Consider the following 22,174-nt stretch of genomic DNA (forward strand, 5'->3'; position numbering starts at 1 on the left):
TTATTTTCCAGTAATAGTATGTCACATCATGTTTTATTTTTTTAAAAATTATATTAAACACACTAATGTGCCAATAATGATGACTGAATTAAAATGACTGCATAAAGGCGTTTTTTTCCTCTCTCCTAGTTGTTAATTAAAAATTCATTCTTTAATTCATTAAAATACCAATATTACAATTTTACAATTTGCCAAAAAGCACATCTATACTAGCTATTAAATGTAGCATATTGATATTTTATGAGCTGATTGAGACAGCACAATATAGCATAGCATGATTTATTTTATTGCACATATAATGTATGTAGTCCTACTGTGCTGCACTGCGCACATGTGGTTCCTAAACGGAATAAAACTAGATCACTTCATATATTCCAACCCCTATTTACCTGCACAGATGGTCAAAATCTACAACAGCGTAGTCTTCTGTGTGTGTTTGATGTAGGTAAGGATGGGTTCCTGACTCTGAAGGACTATGAGCAGGCCTCTCTGACCGATGTGCGGGCTCTGCTTCGGAAGCACGAGGCATTCGAAAGCGACCTCGCTGCACATCAGGACCGAGTGGAGCAGATCGCAGCCATCGCACAGGAACTCAAGTATGAGCCCTTCCTGTTTCTTCTGCTTTGTGGAGAACATTTTGGAGCAGGTGGAGCAGGTACAAAGGCTTCAACGTTGACCGTTAAGCTTTATCTCTGGTCTTGAGCCTGACCTCTGACCTCAAGCTTGGATATGCAAAAAAATTAGATTTCTTTCCCATTAGCAGCAAATAAGGAGTCCAAAGTTCAGCCAGTACGTGTTAATAGGTTGGTAAACTCACAGTGCAGTGAAAAAACCCAGCATACTGTTTTATCATGATAAGGAATTCAGTAACAGTCTTACCATTAACGTCATTATATACCAGTAACTTATAGATAATAACATCATAATAAAATAATAATAAGATAATAAAAGCCCTCATCAAGAAACAATTACAACAAAAAATGTATGTGCTAGTATTACTGAAATTATAGCAAATACAATGTAACTGAAGCATGTTTCCCATTTAAACTGTATATTTGAGTTGATTGGAGTGTGTAGGAACTTTCAAGCTGTAATCCATGACTTCCTGATTAACTGGGGAACAAATATGAGGTGGCACAGAGGCCAAATTCCCTCAACATCAACATGGGAAAGATAAGAGAACACACAAACCAAATGAGGGAGAAGTGTGTTCGCCTTCATAAGTTATGAATGGTTATAAAAAAAATAGCTGCTCCATTTCTACTGTTAGGGCAATAATTAAAAAGGGACACCAGCTGGAACTGTTCTAAACTCGCCTGGAAGAGGACCAGAGTTTATTTTGCTCTCACATACAGTGAGGAGGAGGATAAGAGAGGCAAAAAAAATATCCACAAGGATCACTGTTAGTGAATTACAAGAAAAAGTAAAATCTTGTGGTTTCCATATCTCCAAAACCACCAATCAGAGGCCACCTCCACACTGAAAAAAATGGCCTGTTAAATTAACACAAAAAAATATTGTACATCGGTTGCACTTATTAAAATCATATCCACTAAGACCAATTAAGTCATGTTCTGTTTGACTGAACATGACTTAACTGGTCTTAGTGGATATGATTTTAATAAGTGCAACCGATGTACAAGATTTTTTTTGTGTTAATTTAACAGGCCATTTTTTTCAGTGCATGTACAACAGATTATTTGGAAGGTCTGCCAAAAAAAAAAAAAAAGCCTTTTCTGGTCAGTTAACCACAAAAAAGCACCTGGAGTTTGCGAAACATTGACTGGAACTGTGTTCTATGGTCTGATGGAACAAAACTGGAGCTTTTTGGTAATAAACACTTAGTGTGGGTTTGGCGTAAAAAGAAGGACGGCTGGCGGCATGGTGGTGTAGTGGTTAGCGCTGTCGCCTCACAGCAAGAAGGTCCGGGTTCGAGCCCCGTGGCCGGCGAGGGCCTTTCTGTGTGGAGTTTGCATGTTCTCCCCGTGTCCACGTGGGTTTCCTCCGGGTGCTCCGGTTTCCCCCACAGTCCAAAGACATGCAGGTTAGGTTAACTGGTGACTCTAAATTGAGCGTAGGTGTGAATGTGAGTGTGAATGGTTGTCTGTGTCTATGTGTCAGCCCTGTGATGACCTGGCGACTTGTCCAGGGTGTACCCCGCCTTTCGCCTGTAGTCAGCTGGGATAGGCTCCAGCTTGCCCGCGACCCTGTAGAACAGGATAAAGCGGCTAGAGATAATGAGATGAGATGAGAAGGATGGCTATAATGAAAAGAACCCGATCCCAACTGTAAAATATGGTGGAAGTTCTGTGATGTTTGTTTTGGAGCTGTCTTTCCTCCAAAAGCCCTGAAACCTTGTTAGGGTCCATGGCATCATGGACTCCATGAAATACCAGGACATTTTAAATCAGAATCTGACTGCATCTGAGAGGAAACTAAAACTGGGTCGTCATCGGATTTTCCAGCAGGAAGGAGCAATGATCTGAAGCATCTGCCCAAATCAACACAAAAATGGTTCACTGAGAATCACAGAATCAAGCTTCTGCCCTGACCATCTCAGTCCCCTGACCTGAACCTCAGTGAAAACCTGTGGGCTGAGCTGAAGAGGAGAGAGAGCAAGAAGAGAGGTTTGAGGACCCTGGATGATCTGGAGAGGTTGTGTAAAGAGGAATGGGCTCCGATGCCCTGCTCTGTATCTCCAACCTTATAAAATGTTATACCGTGCTGTTTTACTGGGAAAGGGAGGTTGGACAAAGTATTAAATGCAGGGGTGCCAGTAATAGTGGCATGTGTTTTTGGTGAAAATGATTATTTCTTGATGAGGATTTGTTTTTCTCTGAATACATTTATTTTAATTAAAGGTTTGGATTTTTCTCATTTTTTCAGCGTGAGATGAAGCGACTTCACCAAAAGATGAATTTTTTTTCTAATCCCTTTTATTTAAAGGTAGACCACCTTTCAGATTTTTCAAGTGTAGGTCATGAAAAGAATTTTCCCCGACACCCAATTATTTTTGTTTCGTGGACCAAAAGCTACTGAATTCGAATCACAGACTTCCAATTTTATTCGTTTTTTTTAACAAAATAGAACAATTAATGAATTTAGAGCCACGTGGTCCTGAATTCTCCACTATTTTTTCCTGCTTCACCATGACCCAATTCAATATACTACGTCATGCATTAACATGGTGGGCTTTCCCCGTTCGCGCAAGGCAAACAACTGTGGGATACAAATTTGAAACAGGAGAGAAAAATGGAGGACGTGAGTGTGCGAATGAAACGTGAAAGACCGACTACAGTAACGGAAAGAAAGCGAGAAGAAAAGCCGTTATGTTATATACGAAGGAAAGGAAGCGCAGGACCAAACTAATAAATATCGGCACTCAGCGAGCACCTCGGTGTGATCAGCTGTTCATTTAGCGACAGAATGATGGAACTGTCAGTGCACGCTCAAAGGTAAACCTGCGCATGCGCACACACACGGACTTCCTCCGTCTGCTTGACTGCGTGAAGCGAGCGATTTCATGCACATTATTTGCTTTAATCCCCTCAAATTAAATAACTTCCCAGCCACAGAACAGAATGGCCTGATATTTTGTGAGATATTACAGAAATAAACATATATCACAATGACCACATTTCAGAATGAACTAAATTTCACTGATTTTATGAAACTGAAAGGCGTCTACTTTTAATCTTGACAAGGAGTGCCAGTGATTGTAGAGGGCACTGTAGGTTCAATATGGTTTGCAAATAATTGCATTTTGTTTTTATTTATGTTTTACACAGCGTCACAAGTTTTTTTTGGGATCTGGTTTGTCAGCATGTTGTCTTCGGCTGCCAGGAGTCATGTTTCTTTGTTCAGTTGAATCACATGTTCAGCCATCAGTGCAGGCTATCATTAAACTGTCAGTGAAAGAGAATGGAAAGAAACAACAAGCACTTGTTAAACTCACTCACTATCTGTCTCTCTCTCTCTCTCTCTGTCTCTGTCTCTCTCTGTGTGTGTAGTGAACTGGACTACCATGCAGCAGCAGACATTAACAAGCATTGTCAGCAGATATGTGATCAGTGGGACCAGCTGGGAACTCTGACTCAGAAACGGAGAGAGGCCCTGGAGGTATTGTCCACTCCAACCGTTACTCACTTGGGATTATATTTTGCACAATACGTTGCTTAATGGCTCTGATTAAATTCACTTAAGAACGACATGTTTCATGTCATCCAGACTCGTGTTCTTTTACACAGTCAGTAATCAGTGCATCTGAGGATGAAGGGTTATTACCAAACAGCAGGTCACTACACACACACACACACACACACACACACACACACCTCACCACACCTCACCTCACAACATAAGCTAACCAGTGTTGCCAGGCAAAACAAATCTCACCCGGTAGCACTTATGATGAATATGAAGGAAGATATTGTGAAAAAAAAAATAGGTACCCTATGGGTCCATGTGGCTACTGCTTATAAATAAAATAGTTTTCTGATACCATGTCCATACAGGAAATATAGCATATATATATTTACTCTATGAGGCAGTAGCCACAAAAACGAAGCGTAATCCAAAAATGAACAATTTAAAAATCACAGAAGTAAAATATACCAAGTGTCTGTACTTTATATTATTCTACTCTTACCTCTTACAGTTTTCAAAACTGAAACCTCTGAACTGAGGCTGACATACACACGCTGTCACCATGACCCAAACTCTTATTTCCCGGAAATGGCCCGGCGCTAGAGCTCAGTGGAACGCACGTTCCCTCTGTAATAAGCATAAACATGTCTGAAAGCCATTTCTTTAGTCTAGTCCATTTATTTATAATTTATATTTATAATAATAAATCAACAAGTTTTTAATCAATGGGGTTTAAAAGTGGGTGTGACCAAACCCACTTTATTTGCATATGTAAATGAACCAAGAAACCATCCAGTGACAGCAGTGTAATGCAAATGAGGCAGGTAGTTATCCAATCAGTGTGTTTGTGGGAGGAGTCTTTCCGAGGCAGTGCTCCTGTAGTCTGAGCTCAGAGCTTGTTTTTTTTTTTTACTTTTTTGGTCACCATGACCTTGACCTTGACCTTGACTGGATGACCCCCAAAATTTTGGAGAAGATTTTTCAGACCAATGCCCATATATCCTGAAAGTTTAATGAAGATTGGAAGATTGGTCCAGCCGTTTTCCTGTAACAAACAAACAAACAAACAAACCCGACCAAAAACAATACCTCGCCCCCTGGTGGCCACCGTCCTGGGCAAGGTAATAAACAGTCCATCTTTAAAAATCTTAGAGTAATTTTATTTAATACTCATTATTTTGTTCACTGACACTGAGAGGCAGCAAAGGTCAAAAAAGTTGTTCAGAAATAAATGTATTATTATTATTATTATTATTATTATTATTATTATTATTATTTCATGCATATCTTGAGTATGTATGAGGAATTTCACCCTAAAGTCTGTTTAAGATGATCTAAGTTTGTTTTTAGGATTTCATGCTCAATGCTACAGTCAGTGAGAAATAGTTTGAAATCATTCAGACAGTGAACATTTCTGCTCGTTTTCCTTCCAGGTTCCTACTTTTGATATGAAAATCATTTTACATATTACTCTGATTCACAAACTTATTTATTCTGACAGTGATACAAATATTGTAATATTTCCTCACTTAAATACAAATATGCAATTTGTGTTTTTTTGGTTTTACAACCCCGATTCCAAAAAAGTTGGAAATGCAATAAAACAGAATGCAATAATTTACAAATTTCAAAAACTGATATTGTATTCACAATAGAACATAGACAACATATAAAATGTTGAAAGTGAGACATTTTGAAATTTCATGCCAGATATTGGCTCATTTGAGATTTCATGACAGCAACACATCTCAAAAAAGTTGGGACAGGGGCAATAAGAGGCTGGAAAAGTTAAAGGTACAAAAAAGGAACAGCTGGAGGACCAAATTGCAACTCATTAGGTCAATTGGCAATAGGTCATTAACATGACTGGGTATAAAAAGAGCATCTTGGAGTGGCAGCGGCTCTCAGAAGTAAAGATGGGAAGAGGATCACCAATCCCCCTAATTCTGCACCAACAAATAGTGGAGCAATATCAGAAAGGAGTTCGACAGTGTAAAATTGCAAAGAGTTTGAACATATCATCATCTACAGTGCATAATATCATCAAAAGATTCAGAGAATCTGGAAGAATCTCTGTGCGTAAGGGTCAAGGCCGGAAAACCATACTGGGTGCCCGTGATCTTCGGGCCCTTAGACGGCACTGCATCACATACAGGCATGCTTCTGTATTGGAAATCACAAAATGGGCTCAGGAATATTTCCAGAGAACATTATCTGTGAACACAATTCACCGTGCCATCCGCCATTGCCGGCTAAAACTCTATAGTTCAAAGAAGAAGCCGTATCTAAACATGATCCAGAAGCGCAGACGTCTTCTCTGGGCCAAGGCTCATTTAAAATGGACTGTGGCAAAGTGGAAAACTGTTCTGTGGTCAGACGAATCAAAATGTGAAGTTCTTTATGGAAATCAGGGACGCCGTGTCATTCGGACTAAAGAGGAGAAGGACGACCCAAGTTGTTATCAGCGCTCAGTTCAGAAGCCTGCATCTCTGATGGTATGGGGTTGCATTAGTGCGTGTGGCATGGGCAGCTTACACATCTGGAAAGACCCCATCAATGCTGAAAGGTATATCCAGGTTCTAGAGCAACATATGCTCCCATCCAGACGACGTCTCTTTCAGGGAAGACCTTGATTTTCCAACATGACAATGCCAAACCACATACTGCATCAATTAGAGTATCATGGCTGCGTAGAAGAAGGGTCCGGGTACTGAACTGGCCAGCCTGCAGTCCAGATCTTTCACCCATAGAAAACATTTGGCGCATCATAAAACGGAAGATACGACAAAAAAGACCTAAGACAGTTGAACAACTAGAATCCTACATTAGACAAGAATGGGTTAACATTCCTATCCCTAAACTTGAGCAACTTGTCTCCTCAGTCCCCAGACGTTTACAGACTGTTGTAAAGAGAAAAGGGGATGTCTCACAGTGGTAAACATGGCCTTGTCCCAACTTTTTTGAGATGTGTTGTTGTCATGAGATTTAAAATCACCTAATTTTTCTCTTTAAATGATACATTTTCTCAGTTTAAACATTTGATATGTCATCTATGTTCTATTCTGAATAAAATATTGAATTTTGAAACTTCCACATCATTGCATTCCGTTTTTATTTACAATTTGTACTTTGTCCCAACTTTTTTGGAATCGGGGTTGTATTTTTATTCCACTGAATATATTTTACAACTGTTGTGATATCACTTAAAGAGGCGATGAGTGAGCATGTAGTAACATACACCGCTATCCATATACAGGACCAGTCAAAAGTTTGGGCTTGTTTTCTAATTCAGTGTTTTTTCTTTATTTTTATTAATTAAAAGTCACTTCTTCATGTCTTAAAGTAATGATGGGTGTCGTTTCTCTTTACTTAGTCGTTCGGTTCTTGATATAATACTGTATAGATTACTCCAGTTGTGGTGTTGAATCGGGCTATTTACTGTATTTTTATTATTTACTATTTACAGTTTGATCTCAAACGCATTAAGAAGGCAAGAAACTCATCCACTAATTAACTTTTGACAAGGCACAGCTGTTAATTGAAAAGCATTCCAGGTGATGACCTCATGAAGCTGGTTAAGATAACGACAATAGTGTGTAAAGTGTCATGAAGGTCAATGCTGGATATTTTGAAGAATCTGAAATATGAAAGTGATTTTTTGGGGGGTGTTAAACTTTTTTTGTTTACCACATAATTCCATATATTTTCCATATGTTATTTCATAGTTTTGATGTCTTCAGTTTTGTTCTACAGTGTAGAAAATAGTCGCAATACAGAAAAAAACTATGAATGAATAGGGGTGTACAAACTTTTGACTGGTACTGTAGCTGATTAATATTGTTTACATCCAGACCTACATTGCGTCTCACGTGTGTCTCAGTTCTCTCCAGTTATGACCTTGTGTATGACACAGTATTGTAGTCGAGTCACGAAACCTCAAATCCGAGTCCAGTCTCGAGTCCCCAGTGTTCAAGTCCAAGTCAAGTCCAAGTCATTAAAGAAAATTTTGAGTCAAGTCCGAGTCGAGTCCAAAAAAAAGACTCCATCCGCACCATTTGACGGTGGTTGTTGCTGCCTTTACATGAAAGCGTCTCTGCTACTGTGTTGGACTAATGCAGGGCTTTTCAAAGTGTGTGGGGCGCCAGAGTTCTTCGGGGGGGCGCAACGTGAGAGACAAAATGGATCGGTTTTTAGTACCTAAAGCTACAGTGAGTGAGGAGACAAAGTCTGGGCCAAGCAAAAAAACAGAGCCTCCAGGATGTTGCGATTTGCAACTTCAGCGCAAATTCAACCAATCCCCGCGAATTCAGGGCGGTGTTGCAATTATATCCAATCACCGCAACTTTCCCGCAAATTTGACCAATCGTTGGCGTCGTCTTGAGGTGACGTCGACAAACTACCTTCCGCCTTACTTCCGTGTGTTCAAGAGAAGCAGCATGCGCGTCGTGTTGCCAGATTGGACGATTTCAAGTGCATTTTGGCGGGTTTAGAACATATTTTGGACTGGAAAACGTCAGCAGTATCTGGCAACACTGAAAGCGTGTTATGTTTACAGTGAAGGACTGTGTGCACTTTATTTTTTTTTTTACTTAATACAAGAAATTAATGGATGCCAACATTTTTGCCAAAATGGTATTTTATTTTCCATTGTTTAGGCAGCTTCAGCATCATACTGTGAGATTCTGTTCAAATTGCTTTTTTCTTCTATGAAGCCTGAGCCATTTATTTTATTAGTTTATAATTATTGTTTAATTTAGTCTTCAGGAGAGACTGCCTGCACACAGTACTAGTATTAATAGTTTTTTTTTTTCTTCCATGAAAGCTGAGGCATTTATATTATATTTTAAGGTAACTTCATGTTGTGCTGTGAGGTTCTCTGCACTTTAACTTTTGAACCAACAGGTGCATTTGGATAAGTAAAGCCTATTTTTCTGCATTTTTGTAGTCCTGGTAATCTTTTATATTGGTAAAGTTGTTTATAGGACCATTTCTCTTTGTTTTTTTAATCAATAGTTTTTCAGTAATAACTTAATATTTAACATATCACTCAATTTTAATCACAAAAAGAGAAAATCGCAACAATTTCTCGCAATTTTCACTTCCTCCCGCAATGTAATCGCAACAAAAACCTAAAAAACACCGCAACTTTCATCGCAATTTTTTTGGAAAAACCCCGCATCATCAGACATTTTAGCCCACAACAATCACAAAAAAGGCCCGCGGAATCCTGGGGGACTGGAAAAAGAAGGAAGTATGACCATGATTATTTAAAGTTTGGATTTTCATGGACTGGATCTGAAGATGCTCCACTGCCACAGTGTGTTGTCTGCCAAGAGGTGCTAGCTAACGATGCCATGGGATGTTTAAAATGTGTAAAACAAGATGTTTTAAAAAGCACAGATGTTTAAAATGTGAAAAAGAAAAAATAATGTGTACAACAACCATTTTTTTAAAAATATGAATGGAACATTAAGACAACAACAAAAATTGTAAGGGGGGGCGCTGTTGTTTATTTGCTCTCCGAGGGGGGGCCGACTCTCCCACACTTTGAAAACCCCTGGACTAATGTCACTGCTCCACTGCCCCATTTTAGTTAACAGGCTACAGAAAAAAAGCTTGTTCATCGCTCAGCAAGCCCCGCCCACTATCAACAGGGCAAATAACATGAGAGGGGGTTAACACTAGCTAGTTCATGGCTCAGCAAGCAAGCCCCACTATCAATAGGGCAATGAACATAGCGTGTCACTTCCTTCCCTGGGTGGAGTCTTACCAAATGAGGATTGAAGTTCTTAGGTTGTCCCCCTCGATAGTTCTTCTACATATGGAACACATAGCAGTACATTTTTTCCACTGCACGAGAAGTCTGTATAAGCAAAGCGGACAATCCTAGCGGCGTCTCTCCAGGCATTTTAGCGCCGTTAACGTTAGTTTGTTCCTGAGCATGACGTATGAACAGGTGAATGTGCATTCTCTTGCACGAAATTAGTATAAAAATAATGTAGATATAAATATCTTCTGCCAAATTATTATGGCATGTTACAAAAAATAAAGAAAAATCTGAGTCCTCGTCTCCAATTTACGAATCCGAATGCAGTTAATGCACGAGTCCAAGTCATCAGTGCTCAAGTCCGAGTCAAATCACAAGTCCTTAAAATTAAGCCACGAGTCGGACTCGAGTCCGAGTCCTGGACTTGAGTACTACAAGCCTGGTGTGACAGTTGCTGTAAATCCACAGAAAGCATGATGAAATGCCATTTAGGGCAATGTTTAATGATATAATTTTAACATAATAAGGGAAACAATCTTATGAATTAAATGTTGCTGCCTAACAGGATCCCTGGTTTAATCCTGAGAGAGACATTAAAGCTCAACAATTATTTATTATGAAATTTGCAACTGTGCATGAAGTAGACGTTCTAGGTTGACAGAATCAAGGCTACAGTCTCACCAACCTACATTAAATGCTGATTGTGAGAGTGTGTGTGTGTGTGTGTGTGTGTGTGTGTGTGTGTGTGTGTTAGAGGACGGAAAAGTTGCTGGAGACAATTGATCAGCTCTTCCTGGAGTTTGCTAAAAGGTCTGCTCCATTTAATAACTGGATGGAGGGAGCCATGGAGGACCTGCAAGACATGTTCATAGTGCACAGCATAGAGGAGATAGAGGTAACAATCAGGAACGCCGTAGTCAATAAAATGTGGCTAAATCTTGATGAGGAAAATATACCCACACACACACCCTAATACGTAAACCAAAGCTTACCTTTTTTATTTTAATCCGTAGGGTAATGATTTCATGTCTTTAAGGTGTGATGCTGGTTTACTGTAAAGCTATATTTCACAGTAAGTTACATTTTAGGGACATAATTTACATTTTCAACTACATTTGCTGATTTACAGCAACATGGAGTAACTGTTGGCAAAGTGAAGTAGGCAAGACTAGGCATTTTGACCTTTTACGTCCATCCATGTTTGAGATTTACAGACAGTTCTGTACATTATAGGTGGATGAGGGTACTTCAAAAAGTTCTTCGCCTGACCTTGGAACAAGGGGCATAACTCCCATTTTGGGGCAGAACTGTAGACTATAAAGCCGTCTAGAAAAACTTAAATGAAAGAAGCAATCAAAGAAAAAAGGAAAGGAAACTTTCAAGCTGGCGTGATGTTGCTCCAGGACAATGTGCCTGTCCACACGGGACAGGTGGCAGGGGCAGAAGCAGCCAAATGTGGCTTTGAACCGTTGCCCCGTGCACCTTACTCACCTGACCTGGCACCGTCTGACTTCTGTTCCCCAAACTGAAATCCCACTCGCGTAGTCACCGTTTTCAGAGTGATGATGAAGTCATCCATGCTGTTGAGGAGAATCTGGAGGCTCAACATGTGACCTTCTTCCGTAAAGGGATAATGAAACATGAACATCAGTGGACCAAGTGCATTGAAGTTAAAGGAGACTATGTTGAAGTATAATGCAAGAGCAATCTTTCTCCTGGGTGAGGCCGAGAACTTTTTGAAGTGCCCTTGTTTATGGGGCATTTTATGTGAATCCAACAAGGTGCAGTTGGCACAATGCTATTTTCAGCAGTAACAGCTGTGGAATGTAATACTCTGTAGTTTCATATTTCGGCAAAGTCTGTGGTCTATTCCATACATTATTTCTCACACTTAAACTGAAAATATCAATAGCACCATGATTCATACAGGGTGCCAATACTTTTGGAGTTGAAAGGGTAAGGGTAGGTAGCTGAAAGCGGCTTTTTTGTTTGTTTGTTAACTCAGTTTGAATCAAGATGTGCAAATCATTATGTGTGTGTGTGTGTGTGTGTGTGTGTGTGTGTGTGTGTGTGTGTGTGTGTGTGCAGAGCCTGATTTCAGCCCATGACCAGTTCAAAACGACGCTGCCTGAGGCAGATGTGGAGAGACAGACCATCCTGAACATCTACAACGAGGTGCAGAAAATCACCCAGACTTACCACATCTCTCCCGACCTCACCAACATCTACTGCACCATCACCCCAACTGAGATCAACTTCAAATGGGAGAAGGTGTGTGCGATTGTGTGTGTGTGGTGTGTGTGTGTGTACACACATCCTACCAGTTTAAAGGTACAGTGTGTAGAATCTAGTGCCATCTAGCAGTCAGGTTGCAGATTACAACCAACTAAATGCCCCTCCATTACCCCTCCCTTTCTAAGCATGTATTAGAATATATGATCAGAATATATGGACGTAGAATATATGGACGTAGCGTACATCCAAGTACTTGCATTCAAACTACTTCATTTTTTTCCCCGTTACTAATAATCTCCTCCATTTTACAAAATTTGGGTTCTCAAACTTGCTAGCTCGCACCAGCAAACACTGATTCCTCTTCTTTCTCCTTCTTCATCTTCTTTCCCGTGCTTCCTTCCGGATTCACGTTGCCTCTTGTCAAAACATGCAACGCTACAGGTGATCTCTAGAGTTTTGTCCATTCTGGTCTACCGTAGAAACATGCCAGTGCAACATGGCGGCTCCGTGGAACACGACCCGCTCCCTGTGTATATAAAGGGCTCATTTTAAACTTACAAAAACACAGTGATTCATAGTCACGGGTGCTTATACACAAAAGAAAACATACGCTACCGATCAAAAGTTTGGGGTCACTTTGAAATGTCCTTATTTTTGAAAGAAAAGCACTGTTCTTTTCAATGAAGATCACTTTAAACTAATCAGAAATCCACTCTATACATTGCTAATGTGGTAAATGACTATTCTAGCTGCAAATGTGTGGTTTTTGGTGCAATATCTCCATAGGTGTATAGAGGCCCATTTCCAGCAACTCTCACTCCAGTGTTCTAATGGTACAATGTGTTTGCTCATTGCCTCAGAAGGCTAATGGATGATTAGAAAACCCTTGTACAATCATGTTAGCACAGCTGAAAACAGTTGAGCTCTTTAGAGAAGCTATAAAACTGACCTTCCTTTGAGCAGATTGAGTTTCTGGAGCATCACATTTGTGGGGTCGATTAAATGCTCAAAATGGCCAGAAAAATGTCTTGACTATATTTTCTATTCATTTTACAACTTATGGTGGTAAATAAAAGTGTGACTTTTCATGGAAAACACAAAATTGTCTGGGTGACCCCAAACTTTTGAATGGTAGTGTACTTATTATAAATACTGTATTCCATTTCTGCCAATAGATCCCCTAAATCTTACATAGTTTCATCTTTAAGGTGAACAGCTGAATAATAAGCACGGGCTGTTAAATCCTCAGCCCACTGCAATTTGCTAGTAATCATATATGCATACATGTGTGTGCAAGCATAACCAAAAGTCCCAATGTTGACAGGAATACCTGATATTTATCAATTAAATAACATTTAAAGATACAGTAGGTTTTTATTCAGGTTGGGGTTTGATGCACTGAGCTTCTTTAAAGCTTCTGACAGTGAGAATCAAATTTTTTTAAATCTTTTTTTAAGATCTACACATTAAAGGAGAACTGAAAGCAATTTTTTTTATTCTCAAAATTCTCTATCTCATTTTATTAAATATCGGAATGCATTTTTGATAGTTATTTTGTCACTGCTATAGCAAGTTATGAGTGTTTGAAATATGCTCTGTAATATATCAGTACATATGTCAAAGCGATGGCCGTAAACGAGATTCGTTGAGACCTGTGTGATACATCGTAGGACGGAAGTAAAACGTACAGCGGAAATCAAAGTCACCGACATCTGCCAACGTTGTCAAAAGACGTGTGCGCCCTCTTTCGAATGCTGATGTAATCAAGCCGGAAGTTTTGTTTGTTTTGATAGCAATCAGGAAAGTTTGAAAAAAGTAGGCAGTAATCGTCATTTAAACTCGTTTTTGTGCAATACTTCGTTTGGAAAACAGTTTTCAAAATAGCGGCACTGACACCTGGCTGACACTTCACGTTTCGAAGTCTCGCACAAGTCTCGTGAAGATCGCGCAGATAAGCGACGCCTGCCATGGACCAAATGAACTAAATTCAACATGGCTAAAAACCGAACAGGCCGATAAGTATAATATTTAATTGCAATTAGTTGCCAATACGAGTCACGATATAAGGTTACTAAAACCAAAAACGTAATTGAATAACATGTTAATTAAGAAATAAAGCAAGTTTAAAAATGATTTCAGTTCCCCTTTAATAAAAGAGATACATACAGTAAGCCACCAACAGTCTTAATGACTATAGACCAATAGCTCTCACATCAGTGGTAATGAAATGCTTTGAAAAGTTGGTGGCACAGCACATCAAAGACTGTCTCCTTCCAACTTTCGACCCATACCAGTTTGCATCCAGAACAAACAGATTCACTGAGGATGCCATGAACACAGCCCTCTACACTGCACTGAGCCACCTGGAACACCCCGGCACCTATGTAAGGTTGCTCTTTATTGATTACAGCTCAGCTTTCAACACAATCATCCCTGGCAGACTAGTGGAAAAGCTGTACAATCTGGATTTTCCCCCATCCACTTGTACATGGATAAAAGACTTTTTTGCCAACCGCCCTCAGACTGTTAAAATTGGCCGTCACAGCTCCTCCACTGGGGCGGCACGGTGGTGTAGTGGGGGGCGGCACGGTGGTGTAGTGGTTAGCGCTGTCGCCTCACAGCAAGAAGATCCGGGTTCGAGCCCCGTGGCCGGCGAGGGCCTTTCTATGCAGAGTTTGCATGTTCTCCCCGTGTCCGCGTGGGTTTCCTCCGGGTGCTCCGGTTTCCCCCACAGTCCAAAGACATGCAGGTTAGGTTAACTGGTGACTCTAAATTGAGCGTAGGTGTGAATGTGAGTGTGAATGGTTGTCTGTGTCTATGTGTCAGCCCTGTGATGACCTGGCGACTTGTCCAGGGTGTACCCCGCCTTTCGCCCGTAGTCAGCTGGGATAGGCTCCAGCTTGCCTGCGACCCTGTAGAACAGGATAAAGCGGCGAGAGATAATGAATGATGAGCTCCTCCACCATCACACTCAGCACCGGCTCCCCACAAGGCTGCGTTCTGAGCCCACTCCTCTACGCTTTGTACACCTACAACTGCACTCCCATTCACGCCTCAAACACCATCATCAAATTCGCAGACGACACCACAGCGGTTGGTCTCGTCACGGGAGGTGATGAGTCAGCATACAGGAACGAATTCCACGAGCTGTCTGTATGATGTGCAAACAACAACCTGGCACTGAACATCAGCAAAACCAAGAAGATGGTTATCGATTTCAGGAGACACAGAGATGAACCTGCTCCACTCTTCATAAATAGGGTAAAAGCAGAAAGGGTCTCAACCTTTAAGTTCCTGGGGACAACAATCTCAAAGGATCTCTCCTGGTCAGTAAACACTCAGGCGGTGGTGAAGAAATCCCAGCAGCGGTTGCACTTCCTGAGGCTGCTACTGAAAGTCAGACTAAACAAGGATTTGCTTGTGACATTCTACCGCTCCACTGTAGAGACTGTGCTGGCATACTGCATCACAGTGTGGTACGCTGGCTGCTCAGCAGCAGACAGAAGAGCCCTCCAGAAGGTCATCAGAACAGCAGAGAAAATTGTTGGCTGTCTCCTGCCTTCTCTGGAAACCATTTCCAATTCACGGTGCCTTAGCAAAGCCAGCAACATCACCAAGGACAATTCTCACCCTGGTCACAAACTGTTCACTCTCCTGCCCTCAGGGAGGTGCTACAGGAGCTTGAAAAGTAAAACAAACAGACTCAAAAACAGTTTCTTTCTCTGGGCCACCAGAACTGTGAATGCTGCAAACACATGACTTACGATCTCCTACATTCAATGCAATAATAAACTGTGCAATAACTGTGCAATAATAATAATAATCACTTAGTATGTTAAATTTTTATTGGTTTTTATGTTTGTCTTATAAATTTTATATCTGTCTCATTTATAAATGTGTGTTTTTAAAATCATTATCAGATGAAGCACTTCAATTTCGTTGTACTGTAAACAATGACAATAAAGGCATTCTATTCTATTCTTTAACAGCGGGGGGGGGGAGGTTGGGGGGTTGTTTGTTTGTTTGTTTTTACCAGATCATAACTGTGTCAGACTGCATAATGATTGGCAATGGCATCTTGCCAGCAAAATTAGTATCTTTCATCTGGCTTTGCTGAAACATACAACTGTGTGTCATCAGCAGAACAGTGGAAGCTAATACCATGCATGTGAATTATATTACCCACCGATAGCATATATAAAGAAAAAAAGCAATGGCCCTAAGACAGAACCTTGTGGAACACCAAACGTTATCATAGAAAAGTCACCATTTCCATCAACAAACTGATAATGATCAGTTAAATAAGACCTGAGCCAGAAGAGGGCCATTTCCTTAACTCCCACAGCATTTTCTAGTCGATCGAGGAGAATAGAATGATCAGGCAAGGCAAGGCAAGTTTATTTATATAGCACATTTCATACACAATGGCAGTTCAATGTGCTTTACAGAAGCAAAAACAAAAACAGTAAACAATAGAGAAATAAAATTACATAAAATAATTTTATTTTTAATCTAAAACAATTAATTAAAAGAATTAAAAGAAAATAATAAGAATTAAACAATAGTAGAAATAAAATAATAAAATGCCAAAAAGAAAAAAGGAGAAAAAGAAAAAGAAACCAGCGGAATAAAATAGAATAAAATTAAAGTAAATTTAAAACATGCAGAGAAAGTAAAGATTATAAAAAATGTAAAAATATTAATTATTTAACAGAAAGCATCTGAGAACAGCTTGGTCTTTAACCTAGATTTGAAGCTGCCAACAGCAGGAGCATTTTTAATGTCCTCTGGCAGTTGGTTCCATAGCTGTACTGCATAGTAGCTAAAAGCTGCTTCACCACACTTTGTTTTAACAACTGGTTTTAATAGTAAATTTTTCTGTTGCGATCTGGTAGATCTGATTGGGTTAGGCCGCTGCAACATATCAGAGAGGTAATTGGGCCCTGTACCATTTAGAGATTTATACACCAGCAGCAATACTTTAAAGTCAATTCTGTAGCTTACTGGAAGCCAGTGAAGGGACCTTAGAATTGGAGTAATGTGCTCTGTTCTTTTTGTTCGTGTGAGAACCCTCGCCGCTGCATTTTGAACCAGCTGAAGTCGTTTGATGGTCTTTTTTGGCAGGCCTGTGAAAAGGCCATTGCAGTAATCAACCCTACTAGAGATGAAGGCATGTATTAGTTTTTCCAGATCATTTTTTGACAAAAGTCCTCTTAGTTTGGAAATGTTTTTTAGGTGATAAAATGCCGTTTTAGTGATTGCTTTCATGTGACTGTCAAAGTTTAGCTCGCTGTCAATGAAAACACCAAGATTTTTAACCATTTATTTAGTTTTAATCCCTTTTGTGTCAAGAATAGTGGTAATCCTGAGTCTTTCATCTTTTTTTCCAAATAGAATTACTTCTGTTTTATCTGTGTTCAACTGGAGAAAATTTTGTGACATCCAGCTATTGATTTGATCGATGCACTGGTAGAGACATTCAAGGGGGGCATAGTCATTTGGTGATAGAGCAAAATAAATTTGGATATCATCTGCATAGCAGTGATACAAAATTGAATTTTTATTGATAATTTGCCCAAGTGGGAGCATATAAAGGTTGAAAAGTAATGGTCCAAGAATCGACCAAGATCAGTGGTGTCAAAGGCTGCACTAAGGTCAAGCAACACAAGGAGACACAGCCCTGATCAGAGGCCAATAGTAGGTCATTTACTACTTTAACCAGTGCTGTCTCTGTGCTATGATGAGGTCTAAATCCTCAATGATAAAGTTCATGGATGTTATTTCTCTGTAGCAATGAGCAAATGTGCTGTGCCATAGCTTTTTCAAGGATCTTGAATGGTTAGCATGTAGAGACAGAGGAACTTAAAATACTGGCTGCAAAATATCACTTTGCTTGATGTGGCTGGGAAATCTGATGTATGATCCCAGTTCTGATTGTACATTGAAATACCTCACATCTCCTACTTCTGGTATATTTAAACTGGTGAGACAAAAATGCCATATATGTAATGAATATGATATTGAAACCCTTGCGTGCATGTTGTTCGAGGAAAATAATTAATGGCAGGATTGTGTGATGTGGCTTGACGTGAAATTGAATCACCTAGAAACTGAGTATTTTCTTATAAGAGCAAGTGCTGTCATGTTTAATTCCTCCGATAGGGTATTTGTCCATTTAGTGTCTGTTCATTCATCTGTCTGAGATTCTCGTTAATGCGATATCTCAATAATGAGTGCTTAAATGTTTGGAGGATTTATGTATAAAGATCACTGTAACCACCAAAGTCAAATGTCCTAATGGTATTGTTTTTCTTCAATAACTTCCTGCACATTTAAAGTATTTCAAGGGTATTTCTGACATACATATTGGTAACAAAAAGGGCTAGATATGATGGTAGTGGCAGCATCCCCCATCAGTGATGTTGGTGTTGAGTTTAACTTGTTTAGATGTGTTTCTAGGTGAAGAGGCTGGTCCCTCAGAGGGATACTGCATTACGGGATGAGTTGTCCAGGCAACAAGCCAACGAGCGCCTCAGGAGGCAGTTTGCGGCCCAGGCCAATGCGATCGGACCCTGGATACAGACACGCATGGAGGTGCAACAGACATATTGTGTGGCTTTCTTGCCGATGCAGTGAGGTTATGTTGTTCTGTGGTTTTATAGTATGTGTTTGTGTGTGTGTGTTTTCAGGAGATTGCACACTGCTCAGTGGATACAGGAGCCACTTTAGAGGATCAGATGAATCAGCTGAAGCAGTATGAGGGTATGATCATCAACTACAAGCCCAACATCGACAAGCTGGAGGGAGATCACCAGGTCATCCAGGAGTCACTCATATTCAGCAACAAACACACCAACTACACCATGGAGGTGCCTCACTCTAATATATGCTATAGTTATATATGTTTCCTTGCAAATGTTGACATTATTATGTTATATTTTAAGCATATTACACTGTTAAAAGCAAGCTATTTTAAACATACAGTAGACTTCCTCAGAATCAAGATCACTTGATCTGAAATGGGTAAACACAAATCCAAAATGGCGGTCGCTAATAGCTCGACTAGTGCAGCCAGTGATACAATTTGGGCAAAAAAAAAGTCAATAAAAGTCTCCACGATTACTATCGCAAATCATCATCTCTAGCTTTGCAGGAAGTGACATTTTTCTTGTCGTCTTTTGTTCAAGTATGCCAAACACACTTTCGTCGAATTAGATAGCTTGAAATCTTTTATCTCTTTTAATTCTTACAATCCAAATCTAAAAGAAATACAAATTTAACTGGCTCAGCAAGACGAAGATTTCAATGCTACAGCGCACACAGCTACCAATTTTGTTCGTAAATTTAATAATTTCTTACCTCCTGAAGTCTTTTATCGCTCGGAAAAGAATGAAATGATGGACTACTATCAGTTGAATTGTTATTGCAGCCATAAGCTGTGCAATAATGTACCATTTTGAGCTATATGTCAGACTTTGTAGTTCATGAATACAGATAATCCATACAAACATATGAGGCATGTAGGCGTTTGTTTACCCATTTCAAACCACATGACCACAGCATGCCAATGGAGCCGAGGAGGTCTATAGACTACAATGGAATGTTTTACACAACGCTACACTAAACTGCCCTGACAGTGTGAATGGGCGTGCAGGATGGCCGTGATAGATTGGCATACCTCAAGTCAAGTTTATTTGTATAGCGCTTTTAACAATAGACATTGTCGCAAAGCAGCTTTACAGAAAATTAAAGACTTTAAACATGAGCTAATTTTATCCCTAATCTATCCCCAATGAGCAAGCCTGTGGTGACAGTGGCAAGGAAAAACTCCCTCAGACAACACAAGGAAAAAACCTCAAGAGGAACCAGACTCAACAGGGAACCCATCCTCATTTGGGTGATAACAGACAACGTGATTATAAATAACTTGCTTCTATAACAGTGTCCTCGAGAGGAACCAGACTCAAAAGGGAACCCATCCTCATTTGGGTGATAACAGACAACGTGATTATAAATAACTTGCTTCTATAACAGTGTCCTCGAGAGGAACCAGACTCAAAAGGGAACCCATCCTCATTTGGGTGATAACAGACAACATGATTATAAATAGCTTGCTTCTATAACAGTGTCCTCGAGAGGAACCTCGAGAGGAACCAGACTCAAAAGGGAACCCATCCTCATTTGGGTAATAACAGACAACGTGATTATAAATAACTTGCTTCTATAACAGTGTCCTCGAGAGGAACCTCAAGAGGAACCAGACTCAAAAGGGAACCCATCCTCATTTGGGTGATAACAGACAACATGATTCTAAATAACTTGCTTCTATAACAGTGTCCTATAGAGTCACAAAGTATAACTGTGTAAACAGGAAAATCATTATAGTTTTAACATGAAGTCTGTTTTGTTGAAATTATAAACTCTTCATTGATGAAAACTTGAGTGCAAAACTGTTCATGACAACTGCAGTCCTAAAGTTAGCAAGTCCTCGGACATAAAAGCATTACTGTAAGAGTCCAGAGCGTCTTCCGAGTGCGACTTTCGACTGTCCATATGGGGCCGTCCTCCACAGGAGTGACGTGATGAGACTCCAGCCAGATGTAGGGCATCAGGATGGATCAGGCAGGTCCGAGGAACAGAAGAGGTCAGCATCTCGGTCTCAGGATAGACATGTAACTCAGAGGGACAGACACCTTTCAGAATGTGTCCCTGCCTCTCGTCCAGTGTTCCTGATAAGCTCTGGCTCTAGCACGATTCTGACCTGGATGAAGCTGTATAAGATCCATATACAGTATATTGGATTATGTAAAACATCTATAGGAATGTGAACACACTCAACACACACAAACCCTTGAACAACATAATTATGATTCATAAATGTTAATTTGTCACAGCCTTAACACAATCAGTTCAATGGGGGAAGCCATGGCCAAATGGTTAGAGAAAAAGCTTTGGGACCAAAAGGTCACTGGTTTGATTCCCTGAACCAGCAGGACTGGCTCAAGTGCCCTTGAGCAAGGCACCTAACCCCCAACTGTTCCGGCAAGTGTGGTGGCGTACCTTGTGTCTGATTAGCCAATGAAAAACTGATGATGTGATTATCAGTTCGGGCAAGAACCCAGCCATAACAACATCCTCTACACAATATAAAGTTTTGCTCTGTTGTGATCTCAGCATATTCGTGTTGGATGGGAGCACCTTCTGACGACTGTGGCTCGAACCATCAACGAGATCGAGACTCAGATCCTGACACGTGACGCCAAGGGCATCAGTCAGAAGCAGCTCACCGAGTTTCGCTCATCCTTCAGCCACTTTGATAGGGTAATACTATCTGTTATACACACACACACGATTTAATATCTCTTTGTGCTGTATTAGCTTTTGTTCTTTACGATAACATGTCTTTGTCTCAGTCTTTAAGTTTGCCCAATTAGACCTTCTCGTAGCTTGTGTTTGAACGTACACAATTAATATTGTGCATGTGTATGGTTACAGACTAACCTTGGGCAAGTTTCTTCTTCTGATTTAAAAGCTTGTCTGAACCTAACAGGAAACGCTAGGAGGTATTCACCTAACACTACTTACACCATGCACATATTGTACAGACAGGTGACCAATTAAAGGAAAAAAAACCCCCAAAATATTCAGCGTTCCTTGGCTTTGATTCCACAAGTCTCTGGAACTGTAATAATGCAATGAACACCAAACCATCATTCCAAAGATATTCCCTTAGTTTGGGGTTTTGATGATGGTCTCACACGTCACTCCAAAATCTACCATAAGTGTTCACTTGAGTTGAGATCTGGTGAGTGTGAAAGTCATAGCATATGATTTATACAGTGGCGAACCGTTACTATTAGAGCTGGGACTTGAGCTCAGCCAACACTTAGCCAGACACCAAAAAAGTAACAGGGCAAAGGATTTTGCAAGGGATTAGCGTCAGGCTGCCAGGTCACTCTGTTGTATGTAGCTGTCGATGTTGAATTTAAAAGTAGCTAAGTAAGTTACACAGGGAAATGAATACTT

General features: G+C 40.2%; 1 protein-coding gene across 1 annotated transcript in view; it reads left to right on the forward strand.

The window, feature by feature from the left end:
* LOC132898587 (alpha-actinin-2-like) overlaps positions 1–22,174 on the forward strand; it is a 78,400-nt gene that overhangs the window by 50,715 nt on the left and 5,511 nt on the right. Inside the window, exons 12-18 of the mRNA XM_060940300.1 lie at positions 446–596; positions 4,011–4,119; positions 10,668–10,808; positions 12,002–12,184; positions 18,608–18,742; positions 18,838–19,017; positions 21,323–21,469. Of these exons, the coding sequence (XP_060796283.1) occupies positions 446–596; positions 4,011–4,119; positions 10,668–10,808; positions 12,002–12,184; positions 18,608–18,742; positions 18,838–19,017; positions 21,323–21,469 (1,046 nt within the window). The remainder of the gene's footprint in view (positions 1–445; positions 597–4,010; positions 4,120–10,667; positions 10,809–12,001; positions 12,185–18,607; positions 18,743–18,837; positions 19,018–21,322; positions 21,470–22,174) is intronic.

The sequence above is a fragment of the Neoarius graeffei genome, chromosome 14, assembly GCF_027579695.1.
Source record: "Neoarius graeffei isolate fNeoGra1 chromosome 14, fNeoGra1.pri, whole genome shotgun sequence".
Lineage (NCBI taxonomy): Eukaryota > Metazoa > Chordata > Actinopteri > Siluriformes > Ariidae > Neoarius > Neoarius graeffei.